The 19,163-nt window shown below is 43.2% G+C and overlaps 7 protein-coding genes across 7 annotated transcripts; 3 read left to right on the top strand and 4 right to left on the bottom strand.

Moving 5' to 3' along the window:
- Positions 1 to 840: 840 nt before the first annotated feature.
- Positions 841 to 1,466, bottom strand: O0I10_004657 (40S ribosomal protein S26-A; the record flags this gene model as incomplete). The annotated part of the gene is made up of 3 exons (XM_058484714.1): positions 841 to 983; positions 1,056 to 1,233; positions 1,464 to 1,466. The coding sequence occupies 3 exons, from the start codon at positions 1,464 to 1,466 to the stop codon at positions 841 to 843; spliced, it is 324 nt and encodes a 107-aa protein (XP_058344591.1).
- A 643-nt stretch (positions 1,467 to 2,109) lies between these two features.
- O0I10_004656 (uncharacterized protein) lies at positions 2,110 to 4,644 on the top strand (the record flags this gene model as incomplete). The annotated part of the gene is made up of 6 exons (XM_058484713.1): positions 2,110 to 2,503; positions 2,566 to 2,778; positions 2,835 to 3,158; positions 3,236 to 3,771; positions 3,831 to 4,427; positions 4,507 to 4,644. 6 exons carry the CDS (start codon positions 2,110 to 2,112, stop codon positions 4,642 to 4,644), a joined length of 2,202 nt encoding a protein of 733 aa, XP_058344590.1.
- A 365-nt stretch (positions 4,645 to 5,009) lies between these two features.
- Positions 5,010 to 6,170, top strand: O0I10_004655 (uncharacterized protein; the record flags this gene model as incomplete). Its single annotated transcript, XM_058484712.1, has 2 exons — positions 5,010 to 5,925; positions 5,989 to 6,170. The coding sequence occupies 2 exons, from the start codon at positions 5,010 to 5,012 to the stop codon at positions 6,168 to 6,170; spliced, it is 1,098 nt and encodes a 365-aa protein (XP_058344589.1).
- Positions 6,171 to 6,476: 306 nt separating this feature from the next.
- O0I10_004654 (uncharacterized protein) lies at positions 6,477 to 7,604 on the top strand (the record flags this gene model as incomplete). The annotated part of the gene is made up of 7 exons (XM_058484711.1): positions 6,477 to 6,509; positions 6,566 to 6,600; positions 6,657 to 6,804; positions 6,879 to 6,964; positions 7,028 to 7,066; positions 7,132 to 7,253; positions 7,324 to 7,604. The coding sequence occupies 7 exons, from the start codon at positions 6,477 to 6,479 to the stop codon at positions 7,602 to 7,604; spliced, it is 744 nt and encodes a 247-aa protein (XP_058344588.1).
- Positions 7,605 to 7,753: 149 nt separating this feature from the next.
- O0I10_004653 (uncharacterized protein) lies at positions 7,754 to 8,022 on the bottom strand (the record flags this gene model as incomplete). Its single annotated transcript, XM_058484710.1, has 2 exons — positions 7,754 to 7,846; positions 7,906 to 8,022. The coding sequence occupies 2 exons, from the start codon at positions 8,020 to 8,022 to the stop codon at positions 7,754 to 7,756; spliced, it is 210 nt and encodes a 69-aa protein (XP_058344587.1).
- A 1,783-nt stretch (positions 8,023 to 9,805) lies between these two features.
- O0I10_004652 (uncharacterized protein) lies at positions 9,806 to 10,171 on the bottom strand (the record flags this gene model as incomplete). The annotated part of the gene is made up of 2 exons (XM_058484709.1): positions 9,806 to 9,898; positions 9,959 to 10,171. The coding sequence occupies 2 exons, from the start codon at positions 10,169 to 10,171 to the stop codon at positions 9,806 to 9,808; spliced, it is 306 nt and encodes a 101-aa protein (XP_058344586.1).
- A 1,252-nt stretch (positions 10,172 to 11,423) lies between these two features.
- Positions 11,424 to 12,880, bottom strand: O0I10_004651 (uncharacterized protein; the record flags this gene model as incomplete). Its single annotated transcript, XM_058484708.1, has 6 exons — positions 11,424 to 11,728; positions 11,789 to 12,180; positions 12,232 to 12,281; positions 12,342 to 12,552; positions 12,656 to 12,709; positions 12,771 to 12,880. 6 exons carry the CDS (start codon positions 12,878 to 12,880, stop codon positions 11,424 to 11,426), a joined length of 1,122 nt encoding a protein of 373 aa, XP_058344585.1.
- Positions 12,881 to 19,163: the final 6,283 nt, after the last annotated feature.

Here is a 19,163-nt window from a genome sequence, read left to right as displayed (position 1 = left end):
GAGTAGATGTTTTGGAAGGCTACTATTTCATTGTTTGATCCATCGCTTGCATGAATGACACACCGCGTTAATCTTTTTTGGCTCACACCAAGCTATGTCTGGCATAGTGCCATTGATTGAACGTGGCAACAAAGGATCATGGATAAGCATGGAAGAATGTTTCCAAAAGCGGTCTACAATGGTGCTTTGAAGGCTGTTCTAAATGGTGGATCTTCCTCTCTCAATAGCCAGATACTCATTGGCTTGCCGCCTTGTTGCACAAACTTTTTGGTAACATCTGCGATACAGCATTGACATTTAGCATCTCATACTTTTATCGTTTGTTTTGAGATCAGCAACAAGGAATTGATTGTCCTAGTCCAACGCCAAGGTACATGACGTGATAATGAAAATAGCAAGTACTTTTAATATAATGACACCACAATGACATCGTGAAGCATAAGGTGATGGTAGCTTTCCCCTTAATATGAAGGATGAATGATTACACGACCTGGCAAAGTTGACCTAAAGGATCTTTCAACAGATGAGTAGGCGTTTTATCAAATAAACCGTGATCGTGTTGTAGCAGCAAATGTTCACTATGCATCAAGCGAAGATGATCGCCTGTGCTGATTGTGTTATACTCGATGGCAACCCTTCCCTTCATGTAGAATCGATAAACAAAAGAACATGTTTGGAAACAAAAACCACGCCTATATCTGTCGACGAGAAAATGAATTTATTCATCTCGACATGGAAAAGACACTAGACCTCAAGACACCATGACATCCATTTAGGCCTTCTATAAATACGCATCACCATGGCTATATCAGTATCCATGACAACCAGCAATGGCAACCATCAACTCACCTTGGCGAAACGGAAGCGTGGGGGAGGGGCACGGTTGCGACGATCGACAACAGAGCGAACACGAACAACACGAGCGTGAATGGCGCAGGAGACGCAGTAGTGAAGCTTGACGTAAAGCTTGGGAATGGTGTATTCTATACATCATACAATGACTTAATACAAGCTCACACACACCCCCTTTTTCTAGACTCATCGAATGGACTTACCCTCGTAGACGGAAGCCTCCTGAAGATCGCGGACGGCAGCAGCCTCGACCATGTTACGGACGTTGAAGCGCTTGATAGCCTTATCCTTAGGAACACAGCGGGAGCAGTTGATGCAGCGAACAAACTTGTTGTGGCCACGGCCGTGCTTGTTGCGTCCGTTGTTTCTTCTCTTGCAGGTCTATAAAAAAGCAATGAGACATTTTATCCTTTTCACCACATATGGGGGAATGTGCAAGAGCCGTGGTCCAGAAGAGCGTATGATGTTGGAGTGGATGGGGGGATTGGATGAAGATGAATACGCCCATATCGAATCGTCAAGGTTGTAAGATGATGATGGATGATGATGATATATGAAGGATGGATACGCTCTGGACACGGATTGCTGATTGATGGATATCTTGAACGTACCATATTGATCAAAGAAGGAGCATAGGCTTCGGTATCCCACTCTGGATTTAACGAGCCCCAGCTGAATTTTTCGTCGGGATCACATAAAAAGCCAATCAGCTGTGCCCTTGGTTTCCTCTCATTTCATCCCACCAGACAGCCTAAACTATCATTCTTACTACTAAATGCTTTGGATCCCTACTTGAGTCCTTATAATCATCTTCTTATACATATCATCTCATGAGATCTTGTCATTATCGAATAAAGGAGACTATTACTACTTGTACATCATTCATACCATCATCATTACACGCATGATCACCATTCCCGTTTATCTATTGTGCCCAATTGATATGTATCAATGCTATCAAAAAACTACTTGAAAGATGACGAGACTATTCAACGTGCAATCCTACGTGTATCAGATCGAAATTGACGCACGTTATGCAACCAAAAAGCCCTCACAAGTAACGTTGTACAATTGGAAAGGTGATGCAAGTGCGGTAATATTGCCATTCGGATGTTGTCTAGAATCAAAGTTGGATCGATGATTGCTATTGACGAGCAAACAGGAGTGTTAAGCGTGTGATTGAAAGCATAAGACATGTTCGAAAGCGCTGCTGAAAACTGAAACATCACTTCTTCCTTCTTTCTTTTGTTGGCAGCTATGCCGATGGACGATAATGGAGCTACTACTACACCCTACACAACTTCACCTACTTCTCTATCACCACAACAACAAGAGGATGAGCCATTGACTTGGGACGGTCGTCGTGCCGCCATTCATTTCTCTCTTCCTGAACACCCCGTGGCTCATACTGGATACAGCTTTATTCAACAAGAACCATCATCATCACCACCACCACCTTCTTTGTGGGAACGACTTGAACATCTCTTTTATCGCTTGTCTGATATATACAATGGATGGTTGGAAGAAAGGAAGCAGCAAATGCACAATGCACGCCAATTGAGAGGACGATCGCGAAGCTTGACCGAGATCCCTTTTTGCATGGCAGCTTTCATTTCGATCTACGCGACATTCATGTTGTTTCGTGGCCTTGGTAAGAGCTTCTTTATATGCGACATAGCATGATAAATGACGTACTTATATGTAAACCATTAGCTGTTGATGGGTGGATAGTGGATCATCATGATTGGGATGGAACGGGCCACTCCTATGATAGAAACGCAGTTGCATCTATCAATGCTCAAGAAAGGACCCTGGTGACATTGGCAGTTGTTTGTGGCGTAATCACATGGATGTTCCTCATTGGAAAAACGCGCTCTTATATTTATCGCGCATCAAGATGGTGTATTTTGATGGCATGCATTCAAGGTAACTCAAAGGTCTGTGCGGCATAAAGATTTGGTGTAACATGACATTTTCTGCAGGATTAGCGAGCGTATTGGCGGTGATGGCATTCTCTCAACGATGTTCAGACCAAGGAATGGATGACCCACGATACGTTTACTCACGAGGTTACTGGAGTTGTCTTGTCTCTGGTACATTGATGTTGGTGGCGACTTTTGGGTTTATTCTTGATTGGTTGCTATCGTATCCCTATTCCGAGTTGACTCCTGCTATCAATGCATTGGTACTTCCTGCTGTCATGGTGTGCTCAGTGGTTGCTATTGGTGCTTCTGTATATGCATTGCTCGAGGATTGGACATATAGCGAAGCTTTAATCTTTTGTTGGACGGCCGTTACAACCATAGGTAGGTATTCCATCATAGAGGGACGCTATTTATTGCTGATGATGAGGATGATCAATATGGCATTCTTGGATTTGAAGGATATGGAGATATCGCACCTAGTACTTCACAAGGGAAGATATTCTTTTTGCTTTATACAGCTGCAGGCGTTAGCGTGGTCGGCTACATGTTGCTTTCGATTCGTGCCGTTATCACAGGATCATCTTCAGATATTCTCAAGGTCAATCTCATGCGAGTTGAATCTTTACACGATTACTCTCATCGACAACATCAAAAATGGCTCGCTCGACATGATGCAGGAATCAGCTATCCGCAAGCAGGAAATAATCGAAGACCTACCTTTAATCGTGCTCGGCGACGGCTATCATCCAATGTCTCAACCTTCAGCAATTATACCATCAGCAACATCATAAACAACAAAGATCGGCAAATCCTTGTTCAAGTAATCACACGCTCGGGTGTTGTGCGCATGACCTTCACCCTTATACTTTGCTGGTTTGGTGGTGCCGGTGTATTTTGCCTTTTGGAAGATGATTGGTCTTACCTCGACGCTCTTTATTTCGCGTTTTGTACCCAATTGACTATTGGATTTGGCGATATCGTACCTCAATCAGTGGTATGTATAAAAGGATTCATGCAATCTAATAACCTTTCACTGATATTTGATCATCAAAGCTTGCCCAAGAATTCTGGCTCGTATACATCGTGATTTCCATTGCTGTGGCAGCGTACTTTATCAGTCTCTTTGGTGATGCTCTTGTGGAAAAGCTGCATATTCAATATGGTGATGATGACGAGGATGGAAGCGAATACGCCGATTCAGTAGACGATCCCAATGGAAACGAGCCAAGCTATATTACTCTCGCACGTAGTTTCGAAGATGATGACAATGATGAGCCTTCCCAATGTGTATCGGAGACACCAGAGTCCATCCAATACAGCAGCAACAATATACATAGGTTTTCAACACCTTGCCCTCGTCCTTGTAATGGTTCGGTTGCCTTATCGGAACGTGAGCCACTTGTACGCTATGCCTCAATGCCAAATGTGGATCGAGGAGCAATACGTCGACCACCACGACTTGGAATCTATCATTCACCATACGACATTGAACGCCAAACTAATCGCTCAACGCCTTACATGAGTTACGATTCTACACAAGAAACCACGCCCATCATCCATCAACCTACACCGTTACCACCATCAAAACATCCATATAGTCCTTCAGACATTTCAGCGAATGCTGAAAGTGGCGAAGTATCTTGTGGAGAGGTATGTGATCGGGGGTATCGTGATGTTTTTCTTGGCTAATCGGCTTATACACATGTCTATTATTATCATCATCCCATAGTCTTCGAGATCTGATAGAGACCATTTATCATCACCATTGCATCAGCATACACCACAATCATCACGGACAAAAAAGTCATCAAAGTATCTTCCTATTGCTGTCACCGATGACAACAAGAAACACCGAGACCACCATTGATATACCCTGCCTCTCCCCATCATTGTATGTAAAGGATTGATACTCATTTGTAATATAAACAATGTTCCAACAAGAGCATAATGGGATTGGTGATGAGCTCGTGGGAAGTCTTCAAGTGCTATATAGCACCATGGGGTTGTCATTATTACGCATACAGAAAACATTGTATACTTTGGTCGTCATTGTTGAATTATCCTTGGCTGATTCGTGCGGTGTGGCAATATTTCTTTATGCTAGAATCCGGGTAAAAATGGATGATCACACATACAATATCAGGTGAGGTGGTCTCCGCTCATTCTTATATCACCCCATCCATTGACTTGGATAATCATTCTTCTTTCCACAATCGATCTCTTTTACTTTTCATGTTTCAAGAAGTCCATCCACTCGTTAATGAACCACCCTCGATCGTCGTTGATAATCAAACCTACAACGATGACTCGTTTTCAATGACAATGGCGGCAATAGCGGAACAACAGCAGCAAAAAGGAGACAGCTTTTCTTCTCAAATCCTTTCGTTACAGCATTTCCCAATGCCCAATTATTGCCGTGAAAGACGCCAATCTGTCAGTGCCGAATCGTTCGATCCAGATAACACATCAACACTGCATTTTACTCAATACCCCAAAACGTCGCATCAACGAGCACGAATAGATACTGCAATTGCCAACAATTTTCTATTCCGCAACCTGGATCAAGATTTGCGACAACATGTTGTTGATACTATGGCCGAGAAACACATCCCCAACGGCACCATTGTAGTACAGCAAGGTAGTATTGGCGACTTTTATTACATCATCGAAGAAGGCACCTTTGAATGCTATATCGAGGACCAACCTGATAAGGTCAATGCACCTGATGACAAAGCAACGACAAAGGTACATCGTCGTCACGTAGCAAGCTATGGATCGGGTGGTAGTTTTGGCGAGCTAGCACTCATGTACAATGCTCCAAGAGCTGCTACGGTGGTGGCTACATCGGATGCTGTGGTATGGGTACTGGATCGAATTACCTTCCGCTCGTTATTGCAAGAGAGCATGGCACACAAGCGACACATGTACGATGGCTTCCTAGCCCAAATCCCCATTTTTCAGTCACTCAGCTTGTACGGGCGACACAAGATTGCAGATGCTCTTGAAAGTGTCCATTTTGATGACAAGGATGTTGTTGTGCATGAAGGCGACAGCGGCCACAATTTTTACCTGATCGAGGATGGCGTTGCTTTATGCTACAAAAAATCTTTTGACGGCTCATTGATTCAAGTCAACAAGCTTGGTAAAGGTGAGTGAATACATGTATACTGCATATGAATGGATAAAAGATTGATTTACAACTACTATTCAGGTGACTACTTTGGTGAGCTTGCAATGTTATATGAGAATCCTCGAGCAGCAACCGTAGTAGCCGATGGGATTTTGAAATGCGTTACTCTCAACAAAGGTGCTTTCAATCGACTTCTTGGCCCTGTGATAGACGTTCTTCAATGCAACTCGAAAAGTTATCAAGACCTCAACGACGCCCAGTAGTAGTCATCCATATCCCCATATTGCTTGCATATCATATTATAGCTCTTTTCATTATCAAATCACACTTGCATATAACCAATGAACATTAAAGCCACGTTTTTATCTCAATATTTATGTGAGTGTAGTACTTGGCAACAGCAAGAATCGTCCTGCATCGTATCCATGATACAAGAATCAAAGTGACAACCACCATCAATCACGTTAATCGGATCTCAAGCAGCATCACGTGTAAAACCCAGCCATGAATGCATGGACGTGCAATCCATTCCAGACCTCCTTTTTGATTTTACAACGACCTTTATACCAATGGACCTTGTCCCTTTTATTCATTTTGAAAAGGTACGATTGTTCTACCTTATTCTCAATCGGGATACTTATAGTACATTATTGAATAGCAAGAAGGATTACTGTGTGCTCAACATGCGCTGAAGTATGTGCTGATGTCGTCCAACGCTTGATTGCTCCGATTGACTTTGCTCACCATAGTGCATTGCTTCAAGGCAGCTACTTTACAGCAGTCGATCTTGCGACGATTGGACAAAAGCTTGACGAGCGAGAACGGGCAGTGGTGGGGTCTTCAACGGCACTACAACAAGGCTGTAACTATGACGACTCGGGTTACTTCTCTATTCAGGTACGCGGTGTCCATCCGTTGCCATGATACATACGTCATGTTAAGACATTCTTATTTTTTACATGCCCATCCAGGTTATTCAAGAAGCACTTTCAGTATGGGATTTAGAGCTGATACCATGGAGATCAGAAGAAGCTGCAGACGCACGAGATCATCCAGAGTAAGTAGTTTCATGGATAGGTCACATGATTGGATCCATTATTGACAACACCTCCTTTTACAGGAATGAAGTGGCGTATGTATGTCATTTAGATCAACATTGGTAAGTTGTATTCAAGAGTTAAAATCATCAAAGTTGGCTCATGCATTCATTCATATCTACTACAGGTTTACTTTGCGCAAGTTTTCGGTTCCATGGCGATGGTATAACCTTAATTCCACTCAAAGCACGCCAATACTTGTCAGCGAAACTTACCTTGGTATGCTCCTCTCGCAGATTCAGAATGAAAGTAAGTAGGGAGTATATGGACATAGTTGAGGTATATTGTGGATGGCTGCTCATTTTGTAATGGTGCTTAGACTATTCGGTTTTCGTTGTACGTGGAACACTGCCAACATGCGAAGCGGATCAAATTGCACCCACGCTGCCGAACCCATCCACAGCACCAAACGAGTCTCCAACAGCATTCTCAGGGCAAGGATATTCACTTGTCGACAACGACACTGAAAATGGCATTATCGACAATGAAGATGATGAGGAAATCCAATTGGCTAAAGCCATCGAAGCCAGCCTACAACCCCAGGAAAAGAGTGTGGATATGGATGAAATGCGAAGGAAACGACTTGCACGTTTTGGTTGATATTACGACTTATATAATGGGTTATTTACAAGCATCCATAAAAGTACAATTTAACAAAACGACTGATTGGATTTATTGGCGTCTTTGGTCAATGCAATACACGATGTTACAGTATATAGCGACAAATGGAGGAGGAGGAGGACGACAACCTAGGCGTTAACACTCTGGTTCATGTTGACTTCATTCTTCTTCTCGCTGCTACCGAGGATAGTATTGTCACCATTGGCAGCCGAGACACCAGCCTATAAACATAATAAATGTGAGCAACTGCAGCATGTACAACAACAACAGCAATACATACGAGACCCTTAGCAGAGTTGTCACTGCCACCGGTACCGCCTTGTTGGACCTGGGTAATGTCACGGGCAGAGACAACAGCAGCGAGGAAAGCAATAGCGAGGAAGAAAGTGGCCTTCATTTTTAAGAGTGCTTGAGAGTTGAGAGATTGGTTGGAGAGAGAGAGAGAGATTGAGATGTGGATATCGTTTTCAAGGACTTGAACCCATCGCTCTTTTTATACCTTTCAAAACGTTCCCAGAGTCGCGAGCATCGAGTTATTTTCTTTGTCTTTGACGTTCCCATTCCGTTCTTCATCATTACTGCCTAGATTACCCCTGAGATCCTGTTTTAGCACTCACAAGCTTTGCTCTCATTGTCCGATCAACATCTTCTCAAGATGATGGCGTAATACAAGTCTTCCTCCTCTTTGTTTTGACGACAATGTAACCAATCCCCTTCCGAAAAGAGAAGCAATGAGTCAATTCTAATAACATTGTGAGATATCAAATGAAATGCGAGAATGATTGCTTTTGGTTGGCTACTTCTTCGATTCTTGGACCTTTTTTCTTTGTTGTTAAGTCTCGTCATGCTTTGGAAAGAAAATGTTGTTTACCGTTTGTGCTACCACGCGTGACATGTTTGTATGAAAAAGGGGTTAATCTTGAACGGCACATTGATGTTGACCTCCTAACGTTCCTTCAGGGGTGTTCATTCAACTTGCCATGCTCGTGCCGGTAAATGAACCTTATCATCTCATAGCATTGGCCATGGCTGTTCCCCGAATTAGTTAGCCTCACCTATACGACTCAGCAACATTTATACAACGAGAGACACACCCATGGTATAACCCTGAATGCATTGACAGAATCATGTATTACATCGTGTCATGAAGGAAATGAAAAACACATACAGCTTGCTTTGACGAGTTGACGCCATAGCATTGATGATAAAAATAACTTGTACGCTCCGCCTTGTTTTCGCAACAACATCAACAACCACGCGTTCAGATACACTACATGCGGTTGTAGCTGGTGTAATATTGTTTCTTGACTCCTTGAACCTTACAATCCCATCTTGTCAGCTTTTCCTGATTGGCTTAAACACATTAACATCCACTCACGTGGTCGGCAACTCGGCGTGCAAGTAATGTCATGCAGCTGTAGTGACACAGACTTTTGACGGCGACGTTTCCCCCCTTGAATCAATCAAGCGCATTCCTGTCACCGACCAAGAATCTTACGTACGTACGCCGGCCGATGCCGAAGTTGTTTTGTCAGGATAAACAATAGACGTTGTTACCCTTCAAATCACTCTCAGATATGCAAAGGGGTGATTCTCAAACAAGACGTTGTATTACGGTGTTTTTGCGACTTGACAACGTGTTTGTGTAAAGCCTAATACTCGGACATGCATCGCTTCCCACACCATTATGGTAGTCATAAGTCTCGTTCCTAAATTGATACATGCCAAGATGATCAATGGCAACAAAGTTAAGCCACTGCATTAGATTTGTGAAAAAGAAGAGCTTTGGCTAGAGGAGCTACAGCTATAGTATCAAGGATGACAAGCACATTGTTGCCACCTTCATCAAACGCGTTTAGAAAAAGACCACATAAATGGGCATGAGTTGATGCCTTGATGAGGTACGCTTCTTGCATTAAGCAAACAATCATGCAAGGGCCTAACAACACGCAAGGGGACCCATGACCTTTGAAAATGTTGCTGTAGCATGATTTATCAGAGGAAGATAGAACGTGTACGGTGATAATGTTGACCACAAAACACAAAATGTATATTGAAAGATGATATAAGTTTATTCACTACAGAGATGAACATGATGATGCTAGTCTTGCTTATGGGACAGTATAAGTGAAATTGTGTCCATAATAATCATGGATGGAGAGAGATGGGGGGAAGAGATATTAAGCATTTGCGTTCTGAGTCATGGTTGTGCTCGAAGACTTCACTTGTTTGCCAAGGATATTAATGTCACCATTAAGAGCAGAGAGACCAAGCTATATGATCTATGGTTAGCATAGTGAACTACGTCGAGCCATTGTAAATGCAAAACTTACCAGGCCACCGATACCCGAGTTGTTGTTGCCAGGAGCACCAGCAGATTGGACTTGAGTGATATCACCACCCTTACGAGGAGCAGGTTCATCACCGCCATGGTGGGGTGGATGATCATGGTGACCATGGTTGGGTTTCTTGTCCTTGTGATGGCAGGGTGCACCAAAGGCAATGGCAAAGATGGCAAAGAGAACGAGAATAAGTGTGGTCTTCATAGCGAGAATACAAGGAGTGTAATGGTGGTTTGAGTAAAAGATTGGAAAGAGTGCGTGTATGAGAGTGTAAGAGCTGTTGGGATAATGAAGATTTGTTTCGATTCGAAACAGCCTTTATATATAGCTTTGGATGAAAATGTGGTCGTCGTTACGTTTCGCTCATCATCTAAATCATCCTGTCGTGAACCTCCTTGTCTGTAGCAAGCAGCCTCCTCCCTTGATTTGATTTTCTCCGCACAGTTGAACCTGTCTCCTTAAGATTGAACTTCTTTTACATACGTGTAACGATCGTCTTAAAAATAGGCGTTCCATGGTTACCAACAGGAATTTGTTGCCAGGCAACCATGTACAATGGTTGCTATCTTACAAACATGAGATTGTTGACTACAAAGTCAAACTTGTGAGAAGATCAAAATTGGATTACAAAGCAGCAAAATGACATGTTTATTGTAAGATACCACGTCCATTGTCTCTAATATGATGGTGTTTCGGACCCCTTACAGCGTACATACATGGTGACTTTTAGGGAAGGAGGTACCCAACTGCACTCATTTGCGTGTATGTTTAGACTGGGCGAGATCATTCATATAATAATCCGCCTCCTGATTTTGGATCGAAGCTTCAGCGTGTGTGAGTGTGAGTGTGTGTATTAGTGCACCTCCTTCTTCCTCAAATATCCGTTTCCACACAGCAGGATAGTTCCCTTTTTGATTTGATCTGTCAATTCCCTTGAACGTCCATGGTTCCTTTCTAGGAGATAAGGGGTGATGCAAGCACAAACTTGGTCGATTGACATGGTGCGTAGCTGAAAGCCTATTACCTATCTTGAGCATTGAAGCGTGAATTTTCATTTAACTTGCTTGAACTATGCTTCTCACCTTCCAGAGTTAAGCATGGATCATCTTTTAACCCCTTTCTTACAACGTGTTCCTTACCATATCGTTTGTTTTCCTTCAAACAGCCTGTGCATCGACTTTCATTCCAGGCAATGCTATTATTAGCTTGCTCCTACTACTGTAACTACATCCAGGTTCGCTTGAATGCCGAAGCTGTGGTATCAGCGAATTCCTAAAGCTCATCATCACCCTGCCATATGCTCCTTCATCCATGTATGTGTATGCTGTATAATTTAACCTACGATATCCAAAGTCTAGATCTCATCGTATATTACATTTACACTCCTTCATCGTATTGTGGTCGAGATCACTTTGAGAATGAGAAAGGTATAGGAGAGATGCTTTATTACAACTGGCTATTGGCCTAGTGCGGCATGTACAGCAGACGAAGAAGGGTCATCCACATTGACGTCGCGTACATTTGTTAAAGAATCATCCATTTTGAGGAATACTTCACTACCGCTCTTGACTACAACGGGGGGATGGATGTACTTCTTTCTATATTCGTCCAATTGCTCCAATCCGATATCCGATCCACCAGTGACGAGCACCACCACATCACTCGAAGTCGAAAGTGATGGAAGAATGTCGCGTATGATTTGGGTGTAACAAAGAGATAATCCTGCACCGGCAGCCGGTTCCACAATCATCCGATTATCCTCTAAACAAAGTTATGAGTATCTTCATACCATCCCATGTAGCTCCCTCCTTTGCCATTTACCTGCAAACAGTCGTACAGCATCAGCAGCCATACCATCGCTTACTGCAAACGGTACCACGGGGTGTGCTAAACTAAGCTCCAATGATTTCGAGCTAACGGACTTGGCAGCCAAACTTGAAGCGATTGTTGTGAGCTTGGGTAATGTCACCAGCTTCCCTGCAACAACTGATGCTTGAAATGCATTGCTTCCATGTGTCTCAACGGCGATTACTGGTACTTCTTTCCATCCGATTTCTTGTAATCCTGTGATAACGCCGTTCAACAAGCCGCCACCGCCAACAGGGCATATAATTGCTGCCGGAGGTCCATCATGTAGCTGTGTTTTGAGCTCTTGCACAATTGTTGAATAGCCTTTCCAGAGATGCTCGTGATCAGCACATGGTACATAGATGCTATGGATTCATTAGCATCCCTTGTGTAGAGACATCCATGAAATAACCTACCCATTCCGCCGAACTAGTTTCCTTGCATGTGCTTCAGATGCAGCCCAATCCTAGCAATCAACATGTATCAATTGCTTGATCTTTCTCTTGAAATGCACATCGATCATTACCTCTCCATAAAGAATAAGCTGTGATCCATCACCACGAATTGTCTCGCATATCCGTTCCTTGGTCGCTTTTGGGACAACAATCAATGCCTCGACGCCCAATTGACGTGCACAATAAGAGACAGCAAGCACTGTATTCATTCCAGACCCGCAAACGAACTGAGTATCGGTGCCTCGTGTTTGGACGGTGCGATAACAAAAGTTGCCAATGCCTCTATCAACCCATATCATATGTCATTCGTTAGCAACATGCAAAAGAAACCTTCATTATGCACCCCACGTACCCAAGGTATCGCTACACCTCCAAGGTTTCTTACCTCATTTTCACCGATCCCGATGGTTGGATGTTCTCCATTTTGTAGAAAATGTTGCTGTTTAGGTTGGTTGGTGGATTCTGTCAAAGGCATGCGTAGTTGCAGTGGACACCCTTACCAGTTAAGCTTTAAACTGAGGTTAGGCGCATGAAGCAATGGCGTTGGGACATGAAGCGTTTGTGTGTCTTCCATGGTTGGATTCTCGTCGTCTGAGGAGTCATCGATCATGGGTGGTGGTGGTGCGTAGTTGTACTCTGAAACAAAGCAGCAGCAGCAGCAACAATGATCCACACACTAAGTTAAATCCGCCTGGGCTTACATGCTCAGACATTGGCTGATCCCTTTGAGCTGTAGTAGTGCATCAGATATAGTCAACATCATCCTTCGTTTTCTTATACACCATCACTTTCATACTGATCACGTGCTTGTCATATCTGCATAAATGTTGTTTTATGGGGTGGTGGTGATACGATAATTATTTTTATTGCCAGTATTCCTTATCCTCCTCAAGCTCTAGGAATTCAGGTTGATTACTCTAACTAATCCCTTTTCGATAAACCTTGCATCGTATAAAGTGGAGGATGTTTTATCAACGACAATAGCATTAGTATACAGAAAGACTTGACATCGCTCATAATCAGAAGATGAGACTTACATCACAGGGGATGATGAAAGGATCATCCTCTACACTCATTGTTAAAAGAATCATGTATGTAGTGCTCTGCTTTTGCCATTCGCAAGTAGTATTAAAGTATCCTCATATTGAGTACACCCACCTTTGATCGAAATCATGATACTGCAATCCAATCGCACTATGATACTGCCAGCATTTGTTGCTTGGCTTCTCGATTTACCCATGACGAGTATTCACTACGAAGGTGTGTTGATTGCTGAGAGGTGTGTCAAGGATACCCCCATATGCTTACCATGCCGTTTGCGTCTCCAGGTCAACCACGTACATCCAGGGGTTCCCATGGATACAATGTTGGTCTGTAATACGTTGACGTGTATATCGTTGTGCACCAAGGATGCTTTTTATGGCGATCTTGAGTCGACAGAGATTCCAAAGCTTTCAGTCACCCATGCCCCAAGTACATGTCAAGATCTTAGCGTCGATCAGCAACACAAGTATAGAATGCAAGCAATGGAGAAAAGAAGGGGAAAGTAGTGTCGACGTTCACGCTGGCAACCACTTGCTCCGGTTGTCCCATACCACACATACGTACTCTCCACTACTGCAGCTCCTGATCCAAATAAACTTACGTATACTTTAATGATACCATCAAGATCACACGGCTCTTCTCTATCATTTGCAGTATCACTCATGTAAAGAGGATGAAATTTGGGGGAGATAGCTATGGCGAAAGGAAAGGGGCAAAAGTCGTGCCTACTATCTAAAAGCTCGCTGCCACACTCGTCTCATAATCGTATGCCCACACATTATATACATCATGTTGATTGTACGGCTTTTCTTTATCGTTTGACATTTTACTTGTCTAGAAACGATGAAAAAATGCCACCAAAAGACTCGACCCGGGAACTATAGTCGCGTTTTTAAGCCTGTTCCACCCATCTGACCCCACCCAACCTTGGTCTCATGTTGACCGCAGCAATTTTTTCTATCATTTGAAGTACTATTTGTTTATGAAAGCTCAAGTTTATGTTTAAAGAGTAGAGAGTTTATTACGATTTGCATTCAACAAGGCTAAGACTAAGAGAGGCAATTGGTTTCCACAAGCCTAAAACGACTCGTGAACTCACAGGAATGACCACGAGAAGGTCTGTATTATCATTCACGCCTTTAGCCAAGGACACCAACCTTGACCAAGGCACTGAGGAAGCAGCCCTTAACTAGAACTCAAAGACCTGAAAGGTAGTTACTGTCACACTTAAGGAAGCCCCCCTTGAACAGGCCTTTAAGACCTGGAAGGTATTACAGTCCTCTGTTACCGTTGTAGCAGCTATAAGTCTAACAATCACGAAGACTGCTCCTGCCAATCAGTGCTCTAAAGAAAAGAGAAAAAAAAGGATATGGGGAAACACCCCAGATCCTTTATGATCCCAACAACTTCTCTCCCAGCTATCGCTTTTGATTGGTGACACGTGACATTGGATGGAAGGTGCTAGAACATTCCGGGGTTCCTATTTCATTGTCTGTTGGTTCAGCGTGTAGAAATCAGTAGTAAAAAGTATACCTTTTTACGTGTGCAAAGGGTACTTTTTGAAAGAAAAGGTGTAATGTGCATGGTGAAACATAGTAGTGAAGCGGAGACATAGCTTGCATTTACTTGATATAGTATAATTCTGCGCACGGATCAGGGGGTTTGTGTAATTGAACGACACACAACACGCCTCCTCAGTAGAGTATACTCAGCTTGTCCGATTTCATCATATCGATTTTAAAGATCATACAAGGGGCAACATTACTCTCGGATCCCTTATCTTTGCAACACCAGCACTCGAGGATTCTCAATGCATTTCGTCTATCATCATGTGAACTAGGAAGCTTTAACGAATGATACATACGATGATGCAAATGACCCGATGCCCCTTCCCAACCACCCTCAAAGTTCTATCCTCCACACCCTTCAAAACCAGAAAGCAACCAAAGGATCCGCATCTTGTACATACAAGCTGATAGTATAATATCCATCTCAATAATATGTTGAATCCAATTTTCAATCAATGCATAAGAAGTCGAAGACTAAAGACATGGTAATGAAAATGTTTATCAAGTAAATATGATCAAAGAACAGTAATGTAAATTGAATGAGATACGGGGTGAATCACATAGAGGCAATAGAAAATATGTGTCATTGTATTCTTGATTGTTGCTATCATAAACGTCCTTCATCCATGATTGCAAAAAAAGCTGTTGCATGCATTGAATTGAGTAATCCAATAGCATCCATGGCTGTAGACACCTTGGCAGTTCCATCCCATCCATCATCATCTCAGCCGGATCCACGAGACTACCATCCATCATTCCTGCTGATGACGCCCCAAGTAACCAAAGAAACATTCCATGATCCTCATCACTGAACTTGATCGCATCCATCCATCCATCCATCCATAACCATTCCAAATCCAATATTTTGGTTGAAAAGTGTCACGTGATCGCAACTGTATGCTTCCTTTTCCATCCGGCTGTTGGTCCATCGCTTTCTTAATCATTTTCATTGCTGCTCAACCAGGAGAATGATTGCTTGTATTGCGATGTACCTTCTAGCTGATATGGCATCATCCACTTTAATCGGTATGTATCAAAGCAAGTTGGTACAAGTAGCTTGAACAATGGAGTAAGGACCTTGCTATTGGGAACTGCTGTTGCCTTTGGTCGTGGCAGAGGATTGTGCAAAAGCGCGTGTTGTAGTAGAATGACGAGGTTGTGAATGCGGTTTGAGACAATGGAATGAAAGCGTTGCTAATAGCAGCTGATGAAATGAATGCTGTTGCGTTTGATCGTGGAAGTGGAGGGTGCAAGAGAGTGTGTAGTATCAAGAAAGGCAGGTGTTGTAGAAGGGTGACAAGAAGGCTGTGTACACGCCATGGGTTTGCCATTCAGCCATAGACAATCGGATCACGACAGTTGTAGGATTGACATGATGGGTTGAAGCAGGACAATCGTTCGCAGGTGGTAATTGTGCTTGAATGAGTCAACAGTTGAGAATGGGAAGAAGAGGGAAGAAGCTGGGAGGGAAGACCTGGAACTTAACTTGATACTTATCTAACGTTGGATGGCGTTTCTTTGTTTGAGCGTTTTTCAGCCAAATCCTCTCGGATCATCAAAGTTGGAGGATGGAGATGATGGGCTGGAGCAGGACAATCGTTCGTATGCATTGGATTGGGAAACAATGGAGAATGGGAGGACTGGGTTATTGGCTGGCATTTGGAACTACTCCTAAATACTGTACAAGTATCATGCATCGCCTGTGTTGACTGACTCGAGTTACACAGACACGCCCCTCTGCATCTTTGGCTCTAGTTATACTACTTGACAATGAACAAAGATCTCTTTTCATATACCATCACGCTTACAGCATAGGTAAAACATAAAGGTGCCTGTATCTCCAAACTTTACAATCAAACATGGGGTCTTTAATAGAACAAAGCTGCTCGGCGGGGTGAAAGCGATCTTGTGTCAAACTATGAAGTCGATCGTAGCCGATCTCAATTTCATCCAATGTCGCCACCAGCCAAGTTGGATCTGGGGGTAGACCTCTTCGACGACGACGACCAAAAAAATATTTTTTGGGCTAGTTGCGACATTGAACGCGAAGCTTTCACACAAGGTGCTGTTGTCCAAGCCGAGCCCATTGCTCTATTCAAAACCCCACGTTTCATTGTAAGGTTCGGAGATACAGGCACCTTTATGTTTGTAAGCGTGATGCTATATGAGAAGTGGTCTTTATTTAATGTAAAGCAGCTAGACCCTGACAGAGCAAAAGATGCAGAGGGTCGTGTTGTGTAACACAGCTACGTTTGCACGAATGAAAGGGTCAATGTATAACTACTTTATGGATCATCTACGAACAGGCATGCATTGCTAGCTAGCAGCCACTTTTATCCAATCATCATTGCTCCGAGATCCACTGCATGGGAACGATGCCCCTGCTCCAGACATTCATTTCCATGATTAAAGTAGGTTGATCCGAGCTGATTTGACTGAGCTGCGGTCAAAGAGAGATTACATCACTCTGGACATAGAGCACGCTCGATGTAGCTCAACCGATGTAATCTTGTGTGAGCGTAACTCAACCAAATCAGCTCGGATCAACCTACTTTAATCATGGAAATGAATGTCTAGAGCAGGAGCATCGTCCACGTACAATAGAATGCACAAAAGTTGGGGATGCACAAAAGCGGCTATTAGCTGCCAATGTATGACATCAAAGTGAGGGTTGCGTACCTGTCATGCATCGTCCCTGAAGTCCTGACTTTTTAGCTGAGTTACCCAAAGAGGTCCTTCTGCATCTTTGGCTCTCCAGGATCTAGCTACTTGACAATGAACAAAGACCACTTTCCATATAGCATCACGCTTACAAACATAAAGGTGCCTGTATCTCCGAACTTTACAATGAAACGTGGGGTTTTTATTAGAGCAATGTGCTCGGCTTGGCCAACTGCACCTTGGGTGCCAGTTTCACGATCAAGCTTGCCAATCCCAGATTTCGCAATGTCGCTACCATCCAAACTGGATCTGGGGGTCGACCTCTTCGACGACGACGACCAAAAAATATTTTTTGGGCTGTTTGCGACATTGAACTTGAAACTTTCACCCAAGGTGCTGTTAGCCAAGCCGAGCCCATTGCTCTATTAAAAACCCTGTGTTTGATTGTGAAATCTTGAGATATGGCTATCTTTATGTTTTCACTATGCTGTAAACGTGATGCTATGTGAAGGATGGTCTTTGTTCATTGTGAAGTAGCTGGACCCTGGCAGAGCAAAAGATGCAGAGGGACCTCTTTGTGTAACTCAGCTACTTTGCATGACTGGAAGGATGGAAGGATGATGCTGTATACTATTGACAATAGCCCATACATTGCGAGCAAACATAAATTTCCTCACAATCGGCACTGTTGTCCACTCTATAAAATGCGAGCGATTCTCCTCCTCCATACATTCATTTCCATTATTCAATTATCTTGATCCGAGCTGATTTGGCTGAGCTACGGTCAAAGAGAGATTGCATTAATGCATACATCAGCATACATCCGAATGTCTCAGCTGATTAATCCTTGTTCGACCGTAACTCAACCAAATCAGCTCGGATCAAGCTACTTGAATCATAGAAATGAATGTCTGGAGCATGAGTATCATTCCCATCACGTGGATTTCGCAACAATGCTGATAGGATAAAAGTGGCTATTAGCTGCCAATGTATGACCTGAAAATGAGGGTTGCGTACCTATCATGCATTGTCCCGGAAGTCCAAACTTTTTAATCCAGTTACACAAACACGTCCCTCTGCATCTTTGGCTCTATCAGGGCCTAGCTATTTGGCATTGAACAAAGACCACTTGTCATATAGCATCACGCACACGACATAAAGACGCCCATATCTCAAGATTTTACAATGGAACATGGGGTCTTTAATAGAACAGTGTTACTCGGCGGGGTCGTAGGAATCATGTGTGATAGTTTCGCGATCGAGGTGGCCAATCCCACATTTGCCAAATATCACCACCGGCCAAACTCATGTCAGGTCGATCTCTTGAAACTTTTTTATGGATTAGGTTCTTGGTCCGGCAATGGATATCTGGGCATCAACATCTCTTTGAATTCGACTCCCAGCAAGGTATAGACAAGCATGGCTTAACTTCCTCATCACAAGGTATGGCTTGATGAATTTCCATATCTTGTGGATGTCTGTCTAAAAGGAAGAATGCAAAGTCCATTGACATACCACTCTTTTCCATACGTATGTTCCCCAAATTAACTCTCACAACGGCGATTACGATTGATTTTGGAAGATGAAGGCGATTATGATGGCAAAGTAGCTAAAAAGACA

This window comes from Lichtheimia ornata (genome assembly GCF_029851405.1).
Source record: "Lichtheimia ornata isolate CBS 291.66 chromosome Unknown scaffold00017, whole genome shotgun sequence".
Classification (NCBI taxonomy): Eukaryota; Fungi; Mucoromycota; class Mucoromycetes; order Mucorales; family Lichtheimiaceae; genus Lichtheimia; species Lichtheimia ornata.
The sequence above is the reverse complement of the archived record's forward strand: the minus strand, read 5'-3'. Positions and strand labels throughout refer to the sequence as shown.